Source organism: Stegastes partitus, unplaced genomic scaffold, assembly GCF_000690725.1.
Source record: "Stegastes partitus isolate 25-593 unplaced genomic scaffold, Stegastes_partitus-1.0.2 Scaffold9, whole genome shotgun sequence".
Classification (NCBI taxonomy): Eukaryota; Metazoa; Chordata; class Actinopteri; family Pomacentridae; genus Stegastes; species Stegastes partitus.
Window position 1 is genome coordinate 440,198 of NW_007577740.1, and position 22,211 is coordinate 462,408.

General features: G+C 41.6%; 1 protein-coding gene across 1 annotated transcript in view; it reads left to right on the plus strand.

Annotated features, from left to right (window-relative positions):
• The first annotated feature begins 409 nt into the window (after positions 1 to 409).
• LOC103359253 (disks large-associated protein 2-like) overlaps positions 410 to 22,211 on the plus strand; it is a 110,345-nt gene continuing 88,543 nt past the window's right edge. The window contains exons 1-2 of the mRNA XM_008284498.1: positions 410 to 462; positions 1,022 to 1,076. Coding sequence (XP_008282720.1) covers positions 445 to 462; positions 1,022 to 1,076 — 73 coding nt within the window. The 5' untranslated portion in view covers positions 410 to 444. The remainder of the gene's footprint in view (positions 463 to 1,021; positions 1,077 to 22,211) is intronic.

The following is a 22,211-nucleotide window of genomic DNA, read 5'->3' on the forward strand; positions in this document are numbered from 1 at the left end:
GGGTTTGGTGGTGGGGTGCACCGAGGGAGGGAGTGCTTCTACTTTTTAACACTTTCTGTTTTGGAAGTTGTGTGCTGCGTTGTTTCTTAACCACTGGGTCAACAGAAATGGGTGACTGTGGGTGCAGACTTTGTGAAAATGGCGTCTGATAGAGGGCTGCTTTCACCAGAGCAGCAGCGCTTCCAGTGAGCAGAACATCAGCGCCTTCTAAGTCATCTTCAGAAGATGAAGTCTGCCGCTGCAGCAGCACTTGCGTCGGACAAGAAAACCCACAGGAGCCGCTTTCATCATGGGGAACTACGGCTGCTCTGCTGCAGATGTTTCCAACGAACAAGGCAATGAGCATTTTCACGGATACCAGGGGACATGATCGCCGTCCACTTATTTATCTCCCGTTCACTATCGAAGAAGAAGAAGAAGAAGTGACCTTCTACGAGGCGGAAGATGTCAGCGCTGAAAAAGGTAGGAAGGACGCACAGTGTGAGCGCATGAAGCGAGCCCGCAGCGCAGCGCAGCCCCTTGTTGTTGTTGTTGTTGTTGTTGTTGGTTAATCTCAGGTGCATCTACATGAGCTCTGATGGAGGGCTGAATTAGACCATCAGACACCAGGGCGTCGCACCTGGACGCACAAAGTGTGCATGTTAGAAACTGTGTGAAGTTGTGCAGAGCCACAATGAGTCAGTGTCTGAATGATTTTCCACTTGCCACAGTATTCCTGATTCCTACAGCGATCAGTCAGCGGCGCCCAGTGATGCAGGGTGTGTGGGTGAGGTGTCTCAGGATTAGTGTACATGTGTTTGGAGGTGGAGGGGGGGTGGGCTGGGGGTGGGGCGGTATTTTTCCCTAGGTTAAATCCATTGAGAATGGAGGGGACCCACAGCTTCTTCCCTCAAGTTTCTTCTGTCTAGAAATGCCCACATGTTCCCTTTGTGCTGCTCCCCTCCATTCAGTCAATGTGTGTGTGTGGAGTGACTCAGCTGTATTGTACTATATCTGTCATCCATCTTTTCATTTGTCACAGGTGTTACCATGGCTACTACAGACTCACTGCTGTCTTTTCTTTGAGAAGGACTCAGGTAAGCGGAGGGGAGGGGTGATTAAGTCAGTCTTAATGACGAGGGGTCATTCAGACTAATAGGCAGCTCTGTCAGTTACATTTCGTCGAACGGCTTTATACAAGCAGTGACGTGAAGGAATGACAGTGTGGTGCTGGAACCTTCTCGGTTCCTGTCCTTATTCACCTGGTCACCATGTCCAGCTGTAATTTGGTAATAGTATTAAGGCCACTCAGAGGGATTGCTTATGTTCCACTTTCAGCAAATCAAATAAAAAGACCGAAACCAAAACTCTGTTTATCCTACATGGATATATTGTCTGTATAGCCACGGCGTGATATAGTGTAACTTATTCCTCTAGACCTCCACTGAGTTTCAGCCATAGACTGTATAATGATGATGATGATAATAATAATTCAATCAATCTAATCTATTAATTTATGGAGCACTTCAAAATCCAAGTGTCTAAGTGTTTCAAAAGGCAGCAAAATAAAACAAGTCATTAAGTCATCAGATTTTAAAAGACAAATACAAACAGCATGTGAAACCAACTCAGTGTAATATTGATATTAATATTATTGAAGGAAATACGCGGCAATTTGCTGAAAATTAAAACACTGCTGACCTGATTTCCTCAGGCAAATTGTTCCAGAGCCTTTAGGTCCCAAATGCAAAAACTCCTGCCTACTTTTTCGTTTCCCCTTTAGTTGTCAGCTTGGCCCCTGGAACAATTCAATTCAATTTAATTCAGTTTTTATAGCGCCAATTCACAACATATGTCGTCTCATAGCACTTCACATAGTAAGGTAAAGACCTTATGAATTCTAAACAAGGAACAGAGAACCCAACAATCCAAAGTCGCCTTTGGATTCTTTATGAGCAAGCAGTCGGCGAAAACCCCTCCTTTAATGGGAAGGGAAAAAATACCTCAGACAGAACCAGGCTCAGGGAAGGTTGACATCTGCCTCAACCAGTGAGGGTGAGAGTGGGGATGAAGGTGTGGAGGAAAGCAGGAGAACAAACAAACAATACGAACAGAACAATGAACATTTTGGAGGTCGGTGAGGCCAGAAATTGCAGATCAGAGACGTGTAGCTCCAGATCCAGAGATATCTGCAGAGAGAAGAAACACAGGACCTTCGGGGAAACACAGAGTTAGTGACATGTAATGGTAGTTCTAACAGTATGGAAGAGACAGATGGCCTCTGTCTCAAAGTGCATACAGGTGTGTACAGTACTAAAAGACCTGAACTGTTGCTAGCAGAGAGGTCATGATGGGCCTTAAAAGGAATCAGTGAAATCTTTTAACCTAAATATGCTGGGAGCCAGTGTAAAGAGACTGTAACAGAATGATATGATCATATCTCTTGGTTCTGGTCAAAAGTCTGGCAGCTACGTACTTTACAGTCTGAAGTTGATCACTAGCTTTCTGGTTCAGGCAGGTAAAGGGCTGTTGCAGTTATCTAAGTGAGATGAAAACAACATTTAATCTTAAGTGATCACAGTATTAATTTACACAAAGGCTGTCTCAGACTTTTGTACTCATGTCTTCCTTAGTCTTAAACTGGGAGCCACAGACAGGGCAGTAAAGTACAGAGAGAGTGACTTGTTGACAGTAAGAAAAATGAAAGAACAATGCTCTTCAGTATGACGCCTTTAATGATCAAACTGTAGCTTTAAACTGCATTCATTTATTTATTTTTGACCACTTGGTGGCAACTCATCAAGCTTTAAAGACCCTCTCCTGGGAAAAGTGAAGCGTTTTTTCCCTTGTAAAGATGTCTGTATGGTGCTTTCATATGCGAGAAGCCATATCATAAGCAAAATTTGCAGTCGCCATTGGATCAATCCTTGTAGGGTGGGGCTTTCAGAATCGGTTCGAACATATATGGCTGAATTACTCTAACATTGCAGCTTGCCATTGTGTAACGTAGAGCAGTTTCACCGTGTGCTCCATAATGCTCATGAGCTCCAGCTGCAATGAGCGGATTCAGACAGGAATACATTATTTTCATGAATTGTTTTTCTAATTATGTAACTTTGATACACAAAAATGGCTTTTTAGGAGTTAAATCAATGACTGCAGGGGCACTTTAAACACAAAACGGATATATTATTATCTTTCAAAGTTGATAAGGTTAATGTGTTGCAAAATTAATGTGTAGCAAATAGTTGCAGACATGAAGCAACATTACTTTGGAGTTGAAACTGTCGTGTGAATGATTTTACAAATTCATGATCTCCTTTTTGTGTGACAGTCAGACTTTTGATGGTGTCTGCATCAGTGCTCCATCACCTTTTTAAAATGTGTTACACAGCGAAGACTGTAGATATTCTTCCCAAACCGCTGAGCCCTACTTACAGTCACAAGGATTAACTGCTGCTTTCCATCCTGTGTGCTGAGCATGTTTATGTTACATGTGCTTGAGACAACCTTATAGAGAACAGTTGGGCAAAGACGGTGAGCAAACTTGAGATAGTGTGGTGGTGTTATGATGCGTGGAGAATTTGAACATAGAGCAAAGAGGAGATAGTTGTTAATTAGGTAAACTCTGCACGAATCCTCCTGTCAGCTGGGGTCAGGGCACAGAGATCCATCCAAGGAAAAAGCACTGCAGGGGTCCGCTGCCTTTCTCTTGGCATTTTTTAAGGCATTGTAGATGATGAAATGCTACCTCACATCAGCACAAACCTCAAATACCTCACTGCCACTGTGATGCTTTTGAAGCCAAAGGCCAAGATGAAATCATTAGAGTAACCTAAGAGTAATCTTAGATTTATTTCTTCATTTATGCCATTAAAATATGATTCTCTTACATGACGGACAGAAGCAGGTACATAGAGGATAAAGACTAAATGACATGGTGTGCTTCAGTAACATTCCTGAGCTTACTGTCACTGCTGCTCTCTCCATGTTTATCAGCCTACAACCCATGTGATATTTGAAAACAGTGCGGTCTGCACTCTTTCTTAGTCATCAAAGTATTACAATGTGAGTAGAATGCAGAATTTGTACCTAATCATTATTCTATGGGAGACATACGGCCCTAGCGTGTTTGTATTTCCTTTAACCAATCACAATTATCTTGGGTGGTGCTAAGAACAGGATGCACTGACAGTGTTCACTCAAAATAATGCTTGGGGATCTGTTTGGGTAGAACATTTGCAGGCAGGGAGGTGCACACGGTCACTGAAATGGATAATTCACAGAAAAAAAAACTAGCAGGTCTGCTTTATTGCAACATCCGAATCCTCAGCAAAACTTTTCAGCACTTAGGTTTCTGTCCAGAGATGCTTGTTGTTGTTTCCCGTAGTGAAGGGGATTTAAAAAAAAGGCAACATGCAAATAGTGGAAGCGGAGGGGAAAGCCGTGAGAAACGCGTGGCCTGAGTCAGAATAACTACAGAGAAACACAAGACAATATTCTCGTAATTCTTCTGACATGAGAATAAAACTTTCTTTGTTGGTGTGTACCTGACCAACGATTGAAGATTTTCACGTCATTTTGGCTACAGAGGTTTTATTTCTTTGTTTTGTGCGTCATTCTCAAAGCACCAACTGCTAGCTTGTGTTGTAGCCTTGTTTGAAAATCACAAAACCTATGTAACAAAAAGAAACCCACACATCAAGTTCGAGAGCTTTAGTGGTGCTTGAAAAACGATCATATATTAATCATAATCCGAAAAGGTCTTTTTACGTTTGCAAATGAGCTGACACTGGAGTTTCAGCTCAACCACACGTCTGAGATTATCTGCGAGTTAATCATCATGTAGTGTCCCACTGTGGCTTTACAGGCTTTGTCAGCACAAAGCCTTCTGATGAAGTGTAGATACGGGACCATCTCTGCTTTTTTGATGTGCGTAACCTAAAGGATTGTTAGATTTTTTTTTTCTTTATCAGCCACCTGCAGAACTTGCTCTTGATCATACCTTAGTCATCATTTTCTCAAGGTTGAGGCAGAATGTTAATGAGTGTGCAGACCAGATCATTTCAGGGAATATAAAGCGAGCAAGCCAAACATCAGGAGCAGTGATGCTGTTTATGATTTAATGTCAGAGGGAGAGTTTAAACTTTAACAGAATCACGCCACTAGGTGGGACTGTTCACTTTGATAGCACATCCAACTGCTGCCATGACATTCTGTGGCGACCAGTGTATTTCAAAAACTGGCCATTTTCACAGCCCAGTAGAGACAGTGTGCCATGTTGCCTTGGAAGACTGTGTTTACTGAATTTGGTTGCGTGTGCTGCTAAACAGTTGGTGTAAACAGTGTAAGTGTTAATGTGTTGGGACTAAATGCAAAAGAATCCCCAAAGCACAGGGATAGTACTGTGCCTCTGTGTGGTTGGAAATGTCCTTAATTCAATTTAATGAAAAAGTCTTTCGACAGTTATGTGCCAACTATTTTAATAATTTCAGTACTGCCATTATTGTGTTCCTTGCATTTGGCAAGACTGACTTGCCGTGCACATTTCTGATGACTTTTACCAGCCTGTAGTGTTTCACTGAGGGTAAAAACTTGAAGTCTGGGATCACTTATAATCCAGAGAGCTTCCCTTTCTAGATTTATCATTATATTTCTCACTTGGTTTCATCTCAGGCTTCCCTGTACTTGTCGCTAAGCTAGCTCTTTGTGTCCACAGTGCTTTGGCAAACACAACTCTTTTTTTTCATTTAGATTTTATGAATGGTCTTGTAGCTTTCTAATGTGGATACTGTAATCCACATGAAGACCATTTTCAGTACATTTTGATTTGCTGTCACTCTGCACACACACTGCCACATGATGGATTACAAGAAAACTGCATATCATGGCTTTTGGTGAGAGCTCTTACATGCACAATATTTTCTGTGCCATTCTTTCCTGTCTGCTTCAGTTATTGCTTACATGTCATTTTCAACTAGAGAAGGAGCACGCATATTTCTCTTGAGTAGTACCCGTGTTCTTCAGAATATCAAATCCTCTCACGTTTGGCCTAAAATCAATATGATCTTTTGCCAATCTGTATTTATTTCTGTGTCAGATTGTCTCTCAACCTTTGAAGCTCTGCTGTGCTGTAGGACAGAGAAGAGGCTGGTAACGGACGTGAGGGGAATGTGAGGACGACTGAACTTGAAAATGAAATGCTTTGCTGCTTGGTGGAATGTGCGGCTGTAGTTTGGGTAAGAGGTAGTCTCAGGACTTCCAAAGAGAGGACATGTGTGCAAGTTTGGGGTTGTAGTAATCTTAGAGCTAGTGCCATGCTGACCTGAAGTGGAACTATTAGTTTTAGCATCCTGTTCATTGTTGCTTAACTTTCTTGATGGACTGAATGCCATTTAAACACCTGCACATGGCATGAGAAACGTGTCTGATCTCTGTGACGTCAGCAGGGTCCCGACAAGACCAGGAAACGACTCCCTCCTTTTTGGTCAGAGGAGTGATGTCATCGCAGGGAGAGCGTGAGGTTGGCTGAGGCTTTATTGAGCTTGGTATTTTATCACCAAGAGCACCAGACATATGACCACATGCACCAGTCAATACGAGGACACAGAGCAGGAAAACTGAGAGCTAGATATCATGGCAACTGGTTTCTGACTTGTTATAACCCCTCCTCAGAGGGAGAGAAGTGTGAGGCGAAGGCACAAAAACAGAGAAATGCAGATATAGAACCCCAGAAGGGAGAAGAGACAGCATGAGTGTGCATGCTGATGGGGATAGGAGCGCGTGGAGCTACAGAGCTGCAGAATCCTGAATCCAGCAGATGGAGACTCCGTGTCCTTGTTTTATGGTGATCTGTGGGAGCAACATGCAGCTCGCGCCGCTGCCTCGCACTGCTGCAGTGGAGGAGTAAATGCAGAGCCCAACACTGCTCCAGGTGATCCACAGCAGCCCAGCCCGGCAGACTGCTCCCTCCTCAGCCTTCCCTCTCCTCCTCTTCCTCCTTCTCCTTCTCCACCTCCACCTCCTCCTCTTCCTCCTCCACCTCCTCTTCCTCCTCCTCCTCCTCTTCTTCCTCCTATGTCAGTGCATCATTCCTCTGTGGGCTTTGGAAAGAAATAACAAGAAAGGAACAGAAAAACAGAGGAGAAATCCTGCTTTCCCCTCCGTGCTCAGATGTGACACACCTCTGCATGACTGTCCGCTGCTTCCCTATCACCGTGTGAAGACGCGCCGCATATGTGCTCCAATGTCTCCGGAACATAGACTCGCAACAAGGTAAGAAGACTCAGACTCATCTGGGAAAAAGAATTCTAGTCTTTTTTTTGGGGGGCATTTTTTTCCAAGACATTTTCTGTGGAACTGTTACAGCCGTATGTGTGTGTGTGCTTGTGTGGATTTAACAGGTCGATGAGAAGTTGCCACAGCAGATTAGGTAATTGATATTCCTTGCAATGGATGGAATTCAGAAAAAGCTCTCTCAGACAATTACATTTGGCTTTAGTTTTGGAGGAAAAGAACCTCTTCTCCCCAACAATTGCAGCGGTCTGTGCTGGCGTGTGTGTATGTTGATGTATGTGAGTATAACAGAATCCATTAGGGTGGGAGGAATTGCTCTTCAACCAGGCTTCTCGATGGGCAACAAGGGGATTTTTATCTTGACAGTGTGGCCAAACAGCTCTCCATTAATCTTCTTATGCCCACAAATGTCGAAAGAATCTCTGGTTTCAACATAACTGACAGGATATCTTCTTCAATACCCGTAGCTGATCATTATGTAATCATTTTTAAGGATTCAATTGGGTTATAAAGAGAGGGAAAAAAATCTCTTGTTGTCTTTATCTGCGTATCTTCATGCTTTGTTTGTCATCGATAGAGGAAAGTCAAGATGAAGAGTAGAGAGAAAGGGGGAATGAGGATAGCGGCATGGGGGTGGATGAGGAGAGGAGGGGATGGGGGGCTGCAGGAGAACTTACTCCATCACTCTGTGATTTTGGAAACCTGCTGGCCAACAGCTGAACGGTGCAATCCTTCTGGCAAATCCTTCAATCACATGCTGGGACTGACTCTGCAAAGCATGAACCCCTAAGTGACCTAATGAGAGTTCATCACCTTCACCTTCCGAATACACACCCTTCTTAATGTCATATCAGGAGATGGAGACTAGCTAGTGGTGCAGCGGGATCCAAATCCTGCATTCTGCTGTTTGACAGGACTACAGGACTCTTCTGTGTGTGCGAGTTGAAACCATTGACAGTGTCTTGTGCTTCGTTGAGCTCCTGTATGAATTCGCCAAGAAAAGCAGAAATGTGTTTGGTATGATCTGAAAAAAGAAAGAAAACGCAATAAATCTGTTTCGCCCAAAAATGTATGCACATCCACGCTCATTCATGTTTGCATACAGATAGCATGCTAAGCTCTGTAGCTGTACAGTGATACGCAGCGGCGGAATGAGAGATACGCTTTATCACTGGCAGCATTAATCCTCGTCTGTTGACATATGCAGTCACACACACACACACACATATGCACAAACTGTATACTACATTTGCCCTTGCAACAAGCTCCCGCTCCTTACATACTGTACACAGGGCTGAAACCCTCACCTATATGTGTTCATACAGGCACGCTCAGACAGCTGTGTGGACTGAATCAGGCTGCGCTCCTGTGTAGCAAGGTGTCTGGCTGACGTGGTCGTTTGTCATGCATGGCATTGGGATGCAGAGGAGGATCTCACAGGAGCAGAGTCTCAGCTCCTCGCAGCTCCCAGGCGGCTTTTTTTCTGCTTTGATTCTCCAGCAGATCCACTTACATCCTGAAATGCTTAATTTAGCTGGAGTAAGAGCGCAAAGCTCCACGAGCAGCCCCTAGAGCCTGCAATGTGTATTACACACAAGAGCATGTACAGCAAGTGTTGAACAGAATAGACAACATACTGACAGCATGACTTCTGCTACGTACTGCTAGGACTGTGCGATAAATATGTAGGTGGAGCCATCAGCTGGTTAGCTTAGCTTCATGTAAAGACTGGGACCAAGTGAGTGTAAAAGCGACAACTTACCCTTTAATAGGGGTGATGTGGTGGACTGTTTCTTAGCCTGGAGCAGTAACCACTCTGTTGGTTGCCTGGCAACTGGTCCCGGCAAAGAAATAGAATGCAGCCAATTGTCAAGTTAACATTTCAATGCACTTTAGAAAGGCTCGTAGGTGGATTTTTGCTACCTTTGAACAGGGTCAGGCTAGCTGTTTCCCTATTTCCAGCCTTTATGCTAATCTATGTTGACTTCTGGCTGCAGTTTAGTATTTAGCGTACATACGCGCCAGTGGTATGGATCTTCTTATCAAACTATCAAGAAGCAAGTGAAAAAGTATTATTATAAAAAGCGTAATTCTAGATATATTCCTTTAAATCAGTTAACTCCATCCAAACCATGAATGCACTCACCAAATTTCTATTCATGCCTGTTATGGTGTCATGTGATGTCTTGTATGCAAAATTCATAGAACAAGAGCGTTTAAGTGGGCAAAAAATTGGGATTAATCCTCTGTTGGTAAATAAAAGTTGCAGTAGATTTTAAGGGAATGAATCGATTACGTTTTGAGATAGCTCACAGTACTTCATAGCATGTTGGTGAAGTCCAAGTACCAGTGGTGGTAGCTTGACCTGAATCATTTGGAGTCTTCCTCTGAGGACTGTACCTGTATTTGGCAGCAGTGGTTGTCAACCTCTTGACTGAACAGCTTGACTGAGAGACTGATCAACCACCATGTGATATATTTATTGAATAGGGTTTTTGACACTAGTGGTTTAAATTCAGAGCGATGAAACGTCATCTGCATCCTTTCAATTTTTATTGTTCCCAGAATTTTCTCGACTCTTGATTTAAAAATTTTCAGCCACTCTTCCTTGAATTGATCACTTTCAACTCTGAGGTTATTTAGCCTGTCTGGCAGGCTGAACATGTTTAAATTTACGCACACATTTTCAATGATGTTCAGGTCAGGGGACAGTAAGGGCTGTTCCAAAAGCTTTGACTTGCATTTCTTGAAGTAGTTTATGGTGGATTTTAAGGTAGTTATCACTATTTGCCTAAAGAAGGTCGAGCACCAAAATGTCGCTCTAGTAAATGTGTCTTTGCAAGTTAGATAGTGTGCGGGAACCTGAGTAAAACATTCGGATACTTTTGCCCATCTACTACACACCTGCCTCATGAAATGGATCTGTTCCTTAGGATTTTGAGGTATGCATTCTTCAGTTGTAGAAGCCAGCCTCTTTTTAGTTTCAGTTTTTTGACTAACTGTACGACATATCGTGGAATCTGTTGTTCCCACTGTCCATGCAATGGTTCCTGTGCCACCAGCTGCTACACAAGCCCAAAGAAGAATATTTTTACCCTCATGCTTAGCAGATGGCAAGATGTTCTTTTCATCAAAGGCTGCTCATTTTTTCCCAATCATACCTTTGGTGTTGGCTGAAGAACTCAGTTTTAAGCGCATGTGTCTACTTGTTTCTAACATGGCTATGACTTATTTTGATGTTGCTTTGCGAACTTCATACTGTGATTTTCGATCAGGTTGCAGGTAATGTGTCCTTCTGATGATTGTAGATGCTTTTTTGTGCATCAGTGCTGCATAGTAGAATGCCAAACCACCACTCCTACGGAGCTAAACCTTCAGACAGCTCTTTTGCAGTCATATCGAGGTTTTGATTTGCCTTTCTGCCCAGCAGACGTGCAGTCAAATCTGAAAGTATTTTTACTCTTCAGGATCACGTCTTAAATTCCACAGTTTTCCTTAACTGCCCCTTCTTAATGATATTCATTTCAGATCTTTAGTCAGTTGTTTAGAGGATCCCTTTGTGGGTGAGTGTTAGCACAAGGTGTGAAGAGTCAGGAAACATACTCTGGATTGTCACTGATGAACAAATCCATAAAGAACTACTGAGTTTATGAAGGTAATGAAAATGTATTCGGAGAACGGTGCCCAAACGTTTGCCCATGTGACAATTGCAGCAGAATTTTGTGTTTAAGTTCATGCAGTACAAAACCCTGCATTAACATTTGAAGGAGCTCTGTTTGGTGTTGTGTATGTGCAGACACATACAAAACTTTTACTACATTTACTGATATACACAAAACCATGTATGTCATGGCAGTAGAGAGTTTTCAACTCTCAATTTTCTATGATGGAATGATTACAGCACATGTGTCTTGTGCCACAAAAAAGTGCATTTTGGTTCTTTTATAGATCTATTATAGGCCTGACAAAATCTGCTGGATCAAAAACTATACACATAGTAACTTCAATTGTCAGTTTTGATTGTCTAGAAAGCTGTGTTAATCAAGTTTACTTGGTGACATGGCCTTTTAACTTCTCATGAGTCACAATTGACTACAGCTGCTGACTCCTCTGAGCCAATTTAAATAGGGTCCATGTGATACAGTCATTAGACTCAGCCACAAACACTACAATGGGAAAGTGTGAGGAGCTCAGCGAAGATCTGAAAAAGCAAGTCATTGACTTAAACAAGTCAAAAAATACATTTTGAACCATTTCAAACATGCTTCAGTTGCCTAAATACTCTGTGAAAACAATTGTAAGTATAAAGTACATGGCACAGTTGTGTCACTGCTACAATTAGGAAGAAGACACCAGCCGTCACCTGCTGCTGAGAGACAGTTTTTCAGGATGGTCAAGAGTCAATTTAGAATGAACAAAAAGCAGGTCTGCAATAATTTAGAAGCTACTGGAGCAAATGCGTCAGTGTCCATAACCATGTATGTTTTACATCTCCATAAGCTGAGTGGCTGCCATGCCAACACAAAGACCTTTGTATAGAAACAGCAGCTCAAAGCTTGACTGAAGTTTGCTGCTGATCACATGATCAAAGAAAAGGTCTTCTGGAGGAAAGTCCTGTGATCAGTGGAACAAAAATGTGTTATTTGGCCACAATGATCAGCAACATGTTTGAAGGAGAGAAGCTAAGGCCTTTAACCCGAAGAACACCAAACCAGCCATCAAACATGATGGTTGTAGTATCATGCTCTGGAGCTGTTTTGGTGCCAGTAGAACTGGTACTTTACACAAAGTAAATGGAATAAAGAAGAAAGATGATTAGCTCCGCATTTTTAGTAAAACCTAAGATCATCAGCCAGAAGGTTGGGTCTTGGAGTCAGTTTTGTGTTCCAACAAGACACTGACCCAAATCAAAATGGTAAAGATTGTGGATGGATAACAACAGGCATATAATTGAGGTGAAAAAGGCCAAGGAACATTCAAGTATTGTTTATTTGTATATTTTAAATCCAGCAGATTTTGTCATATTTCTAAAAGAACTATATTAAATTTATGAAATAGAATAGAATAGAATATCCTTATAATTATTGCGATTTGCAACAAAATAGGTAATGAAAATGCATGGTTGTTTTTTTGTGTGACAAAAATGCAGGTGCTTTAGTAATTCCATTAAAGAAAACAGAGTTATAGGAATATTTGTAAAGTCCCAACAGCCATACTTTGCCTAGGTATACCTATGTTGCATACAGCCGTAGTCCCTAAAATGAGTGGTTTATTTATCTGCCTTCTTAGTTTCACTCAGTGAGTGCTTTATTTTAGGCTTAAGCTGCAGTACTGCAGGCTGTTGATGGCATCTATTCCCTTTGTTTTTGCAGAGGTTTGGAGGTCAGGAAGGAAAGATTAACCAGCCATTAACTGACAAGCAGATTCATTGCTGGGTGCAGAGAAGGACAGCAACAAAATACCAGGGAATTCGGTTAAACTGAAAGTGACAAGCAAAACATTCAGTCTTATTTTAGCCTTTATGTTGTCTTATCTATAGTGCTGAACACTCATTGCTATGGTGTGTCTGTATTGCGTGATCAAGACATACCATGAAAATCAAACTAGGACAGCTAAGATGGTTTCCTTTTTTATTTTATGTTGCGCTGCGCAAAGCTTGATGTTCTATTTGTTCATGGTGGTGATTACTGTGCATTGTAGTCACAGAAGCTTGCAATTCCAAAATCCATCTATCCATCCATTGGCCATAACCACTTCATTCTTTTGCAGGGTCACAGGGTAATTCTAAAATGCAAATGTAAAACATTTCAAATTTAGCACGTTATTAGTTTAATCTGCCCATTGAGCTGCACAAAACTGCACGTCCCTCTAGGTTTTAACTTTAACAATGGGAATAAATCCTTGTTTCAGTTTTCTTCAGCAGTGACAGCTGAGGGTGTTGATTACAACCATCTCAAGGAATGACACTTCTCTGGGATCCCGCAATTAATGTACCTCTTCATGAGTCAGAATTAGGTTTCTTTTAGCAGCTTACCTATTCAGATCTCAGACTGTTACAACTCCACATCCTTCGTCTGTCTTGTCACCATCTTGCACGTGCTAGTGACTCACTGACTTGCAGATCACATCAAAAGCAAACACTGTAGACTATTGTAATCACATTGTTGTAGATAAACATCTCCTTAGCAGTTTTAGCAGTGAATATACTAGATCATATTTATAGTTAAACACATGAACCTACATGAACTGGTAGACATAGTGTCTGTTGATGTTGTACATGCTTTGCACATGTGTGTGACAAACGCCAATATGACCCTTGACTGTAAAATTACATGATATAAACAGTTAACAATGCATGATATTTAAAGATGGCACGCACATGCATTTTCTTTCACTGTGAATTTACAGATTTTCAAATCGCTGCATGTGTTATAGAGCAGTGGTTCTCAAACTGGGGTCTGAACCCCCATGGGGGTCCCAAGATAATTTCAGGGATAGTAAAAAAATAAACAAAAAAAGCCTACATTTATCAAACAAATTTTTATTAGGGCTTTCAAAATTACAAGTGCATACTTCTTCCCACTCCTTTTTTGAACTTGTTATTATTATGATTTGATTATGTGATATTATTATTCTTTTTTACTCGTTTTAATGCTCTCTTTAAAATAATTTTCTTTTGTCTTTATATTTTTTCCCCTTTCATTTGTTCAAAATAAATTCAATTCATTCAAAAGAAAATTAATGTGTTCATGTAAAGCAGGGGTGTCCAATCCTGCTCCTCGAGGGCCACAATCCTGCATGTTTCAGATGTTTCCCTCTTCCAACACACCTGATTCAAATGATCAGCTCATCATCAAGCTCTGCAGAAGCCTGATAACGATCCTGATCATGTGAATCAGGTGTGTTGGAAGAGGGAAACGTCTAAAACATGCAGGATTGGACACCCCTGATGTAAAAAGATTAATCTGTGGAATTAACAAATAAATTTTTAACGCATTAATGCATGAACAGCAAAGTTATTACTCATGATATATTAAAAAATCAAAATGGGGGGGGTCACAAACCCAAACTTATGTTTTCTTGGGGGTCGTGGTTCAAAAAGTTTGAGAACCACTGTTATAGAGGTCTGTGACGAAGGATTATTTTAATTTCATTTTCACTTATCGTAGCAAATCAGTGAAAGATCATTTACTCAATTCATGACTAATCATTTCTATAAAATGTTGGTGTATTGCGTAAAATTTCATCATGTCTTGCTTCATCCAACCCGTGGTCCAAAATCCAAGACTATTCTTTTTACAACAAAGGTTTCTCGCTTTTAGTGACTTTAACAGTTGCCTTATTTTTTAAATAGTTTTCTTTACTTACAATATGTTTGATCTCTTGTATTCTTTTCTAGAGTGTGTCTTTATTCATTTGCTGCTGCAGTGACCCAAGGACCCCCACAGGGATCATTAACGTTTAATCTCAGCTCTTTTATCTTAATGGTTCCTGGACACCTGATATTCAGTCCTGTGGCTAAAGGAAGGGAAGCTGGACGGAAATAACCAGAATCCTGGTTCCCAGTTTTAATCCCTTCGAGTGGTGCTTGGTACAATACCATGTTAGGTAGTGAGTGAAGCTGTGTGGGTGTATGAGTGAGTGGAAGAGTGAATATAAAGAGCATTCAGAGGAGTGAGCTGGATATTGGCAGCAAAGAGCAAGATTGATACAATTTATTGTTTTGTGCTGAGAACATGTGGAAACATGTACTCGCTTGGCCAGTTTTTGACATAGGTTAATAACTGTGAATAGTGGAAGTTTCAGCTGTGAAAATCACAAATGTTGACCTCCTGATGGGCCACAATGTTGGTGGAACAATGAGTGGTCCCAGTATGAATGCTTAGTATAACTTTGTATGTTAAATGGGATTCCAGCAGTTTCATAGACTAAACCTTAAATTTCTCTTTGCAGCTTTAATTTTCAGGCAAATGCATGCTACCATGTCACTTTAAAAGAATCTCAGGAAAGGCTTCCTCTGCACTTCAATGCATCTTGTAGCACCTGACCTACAGTGAGAGCCACACTGGCAGGCTTTTAGGTTAGTGGGATTCTGAGGCAGCATCAACAGCAAATTCTTAGAAGTTATTAGTGCTTATTTGAATCAAGTCCCCTGTGTTTTGGTGTTTTTATCAGTGTGTCATCATCACTTTCCATTCTGCCTCCAGAATGATTTCCCCATTCCATGTCAACTGTCAGTTGATATTCTAGTAAAATTCTAAATGTGAGGTGTCTGTAGAAAATCAATGAAAGCAACAATGATACTGCATTAGAGCGAGGGAAAACCATACAATATGTATTAATCAGCCTGAGTAGACAATATCTTGGTGAAGAATTACACTTTGAGCATGAGGAAAGCCCTGATCCAGGTGTGTATGTGATTGTATTTTTTTTTTTACATTTTTTTGGGGGGGGTAAAAGAGCAGTTGCAATTATTAATGGAATCACCCGCCTTCTGTTTGGTGCGGTTTGGCTTCCCTAATGAGGACTGGATTCATCCTCAGTCTCTGACACTACATTGAGCGGGATATGCTGCTCTCCAGCCTGTTTCCATGGAGATACTCAGGAGCTGTGGCGTTCCCCCCACCCCTCTGCTGTACATTCCTCCAAACAGTGCTGCTTCATAAGAGGGATCTGGGCCAGAGTGTGTGTGTGTGTGTGTGTGTGTGTGTGTGTGTGGGATTTAACAGTGTGTTAACAGGCACACAGACACGTATGGTGCCATTGACGGATATGCTTATGCTATTGTGGTAGTATTAAGTGTGTGTGTGTGTGTGTGTGTGTGTGTGTGTGTCAGTACCTCCAGCAATGTGATTGTACAGTGTGTTAGCGCGGCTCTGTGTGTTGTACTTTCTCTCCTGGTGTGTCATGGTCATAGTAGCTGCTAATCTTGAAGCCCTGCTGTAGCTAATGTGTAAGTGTGCATGTGTTTGTGTATGTTATAGTGAGTTATGGAGGCTGAATTATCGGACTTGAGTGTGTGCTGTGAAAGCTACTGTCGTGTGTGTGAGTGTGTGCATGATATACTGTCGTGAGTCAGAATGACAGAAAAAACAAGAGAGAAGAGTGAGATCAGGAGAGTGAGAGGGTGACAGAGGAAGAGAGAGACGTAGAAAACCCAAGGTGAAAAGACATGGTGATCCAATAAAGCAAAAGTATCATGCTTAATGGTTAACTGTGTGGACAGTATAATGACATTAAAAAATACTTCATGCTCTTACTGTAAGTGTATCCCAATAGGGCTGTTAAGCCAGATACAGACTCCTGTGGTTGTTGCTTACAAGGTGACAAAGGTGACAAGTGATTGCTGGCCAGACAAAGAGGCCACCATGGGGATGGAGCGTGTCGAAAATAGCTGTGAAAAGGATCTTTCTGTCTTTGCAGAGTGATGCAGTGCAGACCTGTACAGAGAGTTCAAAGAGAGGCCCAGGCAATCCCTGTAGCAACAGGATTTCTAATCCTGAAGCTCTGCCCTGTCAATATGCAGTCTGTGTCTCTTTGAAGGGTAGATCTGCTCTTTGATTCATTGACCATATCGGGTAGGTTTTTTTTTTTGTGTGTTTCTGCCGGGTTTTGTCAGAAGAGCATGTACGTAATTAAGCTAGGTCCTGTGTTAACGATTTCTTTTTTGGTAATCACTCTGAAGCTCTCTCAACTGTTTTTAGACAATTTGGGGGCAGCAGAACAAGCTGCTGACTTATTTCTCATTTAATCCTCAGATCTATAAAATAACAGTGGCGAGATCCCTAACACCAGTGCTATCAGCCCATTAAAGGATTGTTGGTGCACATTACTCTCAGACTTATGGGCCAGTAGGAACCTCCTCCACCTTCTAGTAGCTCAGCAGGTTGTTGTCATCCATTCTGGTCACTGATAAACAGAAAGTAACTTCAAAAACATTGGTGACCTCTTGCAGGCGTTTGAATGCTGCTTGTAAAGTTTCCAATGAGATGTAAGTCAAACCAAGACTTAAGTCGAAAACGAATGCTTTCAGAATGGTTAAAGATGTCTTTTAGGTAAATATTGACATAATTATTTAATATTAACTCTTCGGTTGTATTGTTACTCATCTGTTTTTGAAATCATTTTGGGGCCTTTTACAGCATGGTTGGAGGAGAAGGGAAGTGTGAGGAGGAGGGAGGGAGCACCAGTAGTAGTGATTTCTGGCCCTGCTACATGGGGCCTCAATCAGACTGACCGGTGAAGTTGTATTTATAACTGCTCGTGCTTTTAGAATCCTGTCTATGGCCCTGTCTGCTAAACACACTGCATTACGACAGAACATGTATACATGAAGCAAATATGTGCTAATTGGTTTTCTGAAAAGAAAACTAAGTTTAACAGGAAATAATGAGTTTCTATTTGATTGACCTATGTAGTATTCATTTAATGTGTTCTTTCTGACAGCGTAGTGGAATAGTGAACATCTCCATGCCTATCTGCTAGTGGGATATGCTGTGTACAGGGTTTACCTGAAGAGAAGCCTGGTAGAAGTCATGTCAGTCTATCGCTCTCTGGGGGGCGCTTATAGTATCAGTTTGAGTCAGAGCAGGAGAAAAGCTATGTGTGTGTGTGTGTGTGTGTATAGGATAACATTGCCTCATGAGCTTGATTCTTTGCCGGTACCATGGTACCTGCCGTGTGTTAATGGCTGGAGTGTTCTGACTCACGCAGAGCAGCAGTGCCTGCCAGGTGGTACTTGTCCACACAGGGAATTCAGAGTGCTAATACTAATGTGTTAAACCAGCATCCAGTCAGGCCAAGGGGTAAACCTGAGTGCCACGGACAGGATAAAACAGCGGCAGGGGATAGCAGGGTGTACCGCTGAGCTGGTTTTCTCGGCTGAAAGCTCACCTGCTCCCTGCCATCCTCTGTTTTTGCATCATGTACGCGGACATGTGAGTACAGCCTTGCTCAAAGAGGCATTTTGAAGGTGTTCAGTCACAACACCTACCAAATGCAGGTGTGATTTGACATTTGCCTTTGTCCAAATAACAGTATTTTTCTGTCCAGACTTTATTTCTTCAGTGACAAAGTGGTGCTCCATCTTCAAAGAGTTTCTGTCTTTCATTCACAGTGAGAACAATTCCACATTCTTTGTTCTTGCCTTGCACAAAAAAACACTGTTTTCAACTTCTTTTTTTTATTTGATTTCAAGCAAAAGCTATTCTCTTAACTTTTAAATTCCTGGCAATTCCCTAAACAGCCTTCAATGAGAAGGCTCTGCCCACTTGGAAGCAACCTATGTAGAAGATTTTTACTTAACTCTCTCAGGCTGCTGGCATGCAGCACCCTCAGCCTGGCCTGAACAGCAAACCCTTGGCTCATCAGCACAACTTGAACATGAAAGTGGAATATTAATAATGCTGGATACTCCACTTAATATGAAACCATCAAGCCTCTTACACTTGGTCTGCGGTTTACTTTTGAGTCCATTTAGCAGTGTGGTTAATTTCTGAATCATGGTTATTAAGATGTAAATCCTTCAAAGAGAAAATTATTTGAATATATACAGGACTGGGAATGCTTTTAGTGGTGCTCTGAAAAGGCTTGCTAAGACTGACTTTTTACTAAATACAATTCCAGATTGAAGAACAGACTTTTTCTATATGTTTGCTGACACATGAATGAAATCCAATCATTCAGTTTGAGGCAATTCAGCAGCCTCAGCACTTTAAGCATATTAATAGCGTGGGATTAAACATATCAATTCGATGCTACAGAAACACGAGAGGTTTAAAGAGCATGGACTGTGCTCTGATGTGTCATGACACACAGAGGTGAGAGCACTGACAACAAAGTCTGATGCGGCGCTGCTGGTGACAGTTTAATTCAAAACTAATTATGGAAAAATCTGGAGCTTGTCTTGATTTCTTTACATCAGCCCACACAGGGAGTGACGGTGCTGACATAAACCTTTCAAGGTTATGGATCAGACCACTCAGAAGTCTTTATTCCAAATCATCACTAACAAAAATAAAAATGAAAAGTTACCACCAGAGGGCAACTTTTCCACTTACCTTGTGGAATCTTTCAAAAATCGTCACATAATCCTAAAGAGTATAGACATGGTAACAGATAGTATTTGTAGATGAGATTGACCACATTATAGACCAGGCATGTGTGTGCTGTGTGTCATACTGTGTGCTCAGAAGAGGGAGAAACAAGGAAAAGCACAAACCTCCTCTCCAAGCCATTATATTGTCAGCCCATTTAAAGAAAAATTGAAGTATTTGTTCAGTCAACTTGCTTTAGGTGTTCTGTTGCACAGTACCACTAACCCATAAGCCCATTCAAGATTTTTAAGTGAAACATGTCAAGAAGTGTCACACTTGGCCAGCCAGTATGAAAGCATACTGTTTATTACCTACTCCTACGAGGAAATGTTTTCAGTCCCCTTCTTAGAAATGTTATCTCTAAAACTACTAAATTTGATGGAAGATTAAGCCACAAACACAGCAGAGTGCTACCACACACAGATCTGATGGGCTGGATCAGTGTTGATACCAGTGTGGTCCTGATGAGACTGATCCAAATTACATTATATTTCTAGTGTCACAGCTATCGACAAATGAGTTCCATGGATGGAGAATTAAAAAATTTAGTCAGAAGTGGAAGTCAAAAACTGCCATTTTGCCAAAGCCACTGCTGTCTGACATGCGCTCAAGGTGGCTTTTGGCATCAGTGTCACCCATGACCAGCTTCAATGCCAACAGACGTATCAAGTTTTTTATGTTTCAGATAGCCTCATCAACGGGTTGGAAGGGTGGATGTACTATAAGTGACAGCTTTTTAGAGATACGCTTTCATAACTCTTCAATGTCTATAGGCGGAGAAACATTACTAATTTAAAAATCTTTCCTACCTTAATTTTTTAGGTATCATCAAAAAAAAGAAGACCCTTATTTGCCGGTTAGTGTGACCTCTGGAAGTTTGTTCAACCTTGCTAGAGGTCAGCATTCTCTGAGTGCTTTCTAATAGTGAACTACTCTTCCTATAACCACAGATATCCTCCAGTGTGTTGAGTCAGATACTGTTCAGTGGTCCACATTCTTGTCTACGATGGCGTTTGTAAAGGAAAAATGAAAATGCATTTGCAGGATATCATAATAAAATCTGGATCTGTTGTATGAGTTGCTGTTGAAAACAATGCCAGCAGCTCTGTGGAATTACATTGCGTGTTTATGCTGTAAATTACATTACCAATTAGTTTGCGTCTTATACTTGCTAAAAATAATGTTTGGATGAATGTATTGATCGCCTGAAGAGTTCTGATTTGATTTTGCTTTTATCATATTTGCCTCTAGACCTGTTATCCATTCAACCCGTTGTCCCTGCATTAAAGCCTTCACAACAACAACACTCGCACTGGAGGCACGCTGAAACCAAGACAAAAATTTGCTATTGTGACTGCAGATGGGCATATTAAGAAATATTGCAGTGTGAAATACCAAGTTTGTGCTTGTGTAATCTCCCACAGCAGTGACTTTATTAAAATATTCTGCCGCTGCAGTGTGCTCCTGGTGTCTTAAGAAGAGACAGCTTCTGTTTAATGTCAGACTGCGATGACATATCGCATTTAAGTGTGAGAGCCACACAGCTACTGGTGTGCAACAAAACACAGCCAAAGGAAACATGTCAGCAGGACGTCAAAACAGAGGCAATCAAAAAACAAAGTGAAAGAAAATCAGGTCAAGGCGCGTAGAATTTTAGCCTAAATGCAAAGAGAGGTGTGAAGAGTTATTTCTAAAATTTCAGTGTCAGCAGTGTTGTGGATTCTGTTGGAAATTATGATTTGATTTTTTTTTTTCTGAATTATCAGATAAAGAAATTAAAAGAATTAAAATAAAGAAATTTCGATGGATTTACACATGTTCAGTGAGGGGATTTAAATGGCCAAAACCTCTGGTATCCTGGAAACTATATGGTTGGTGCTGTTTGTATCAGCGTTGTCTGACAAAGCTCTGAGGACCTGAACTTGAACTGAATGAGTTCAGGGGATGGACAGTGCACAGGATTCTTTGGTTTTCTTTCCAAATAGCCTGAATGACAAATAAACAGCCTTTTTACTTAGAGGTTTCTGCTTGAAAATATTTACACTTTGCATTTGAAGTGTTGAAATATAGTCAACAGCCACCTTTCTACGTCTGGAACAAATCTTGAAAAAAAAATATCACAGGTTTGTAAAAAAGAGAAAGATTTTAATGGGGAGAGTGAGACTACAGTGGCAGCAAATTTGTTTTGATCCAAAATGCCACTGGGAAAACAAATTACCATAACTTCTGTGTTATTTTCTATTCAAATAATAGAACTCAGACAAATAGGGAGGATCTCCATCCATCCATTATCTGTACACTGCTTCTTCCTCACTAGGGTCATGGGGGGGGCTGGAGCCTATCCCAGGACACCCTGGACAGGTCGCCAGTCCAGGGTGTCCCCCGCCAGTCCATCGCAGGGGATGTCTTAGAGGCAGACAACCAAGCAGACTCACATTCACACCGATGGACAATTTAGAATCACCAATTAACCTCAACATGTTTTTGAACTTGTGGGAGGAAGCCGGAGAACCCGGAGAGAACCGACGCTGCACGGGGAGAACATGCAAACTCCACACAGAAAGATCCTGGTGCCCCCACCGGGATGCAAACCGGCAACCTTCTTGCTGCGAGGCAACAGTGCTAACCAACTGCAGCCCTTGGGAGGATCTCTTTCAACTAAATTAGAAATTCCATCCATCCGTTATCTATCCACCGCTTAATCCTCACTAGGGTCGCGGGGGGGCTGGAGTCTATCCCAGCTGACTTAGGGCGAAGGCAGGGGACACCTGGACAGGTCACCAGTCTATCACAGGGCTACACTTAGAGACAGACAACCAAGCACACTCACATTCACACCTA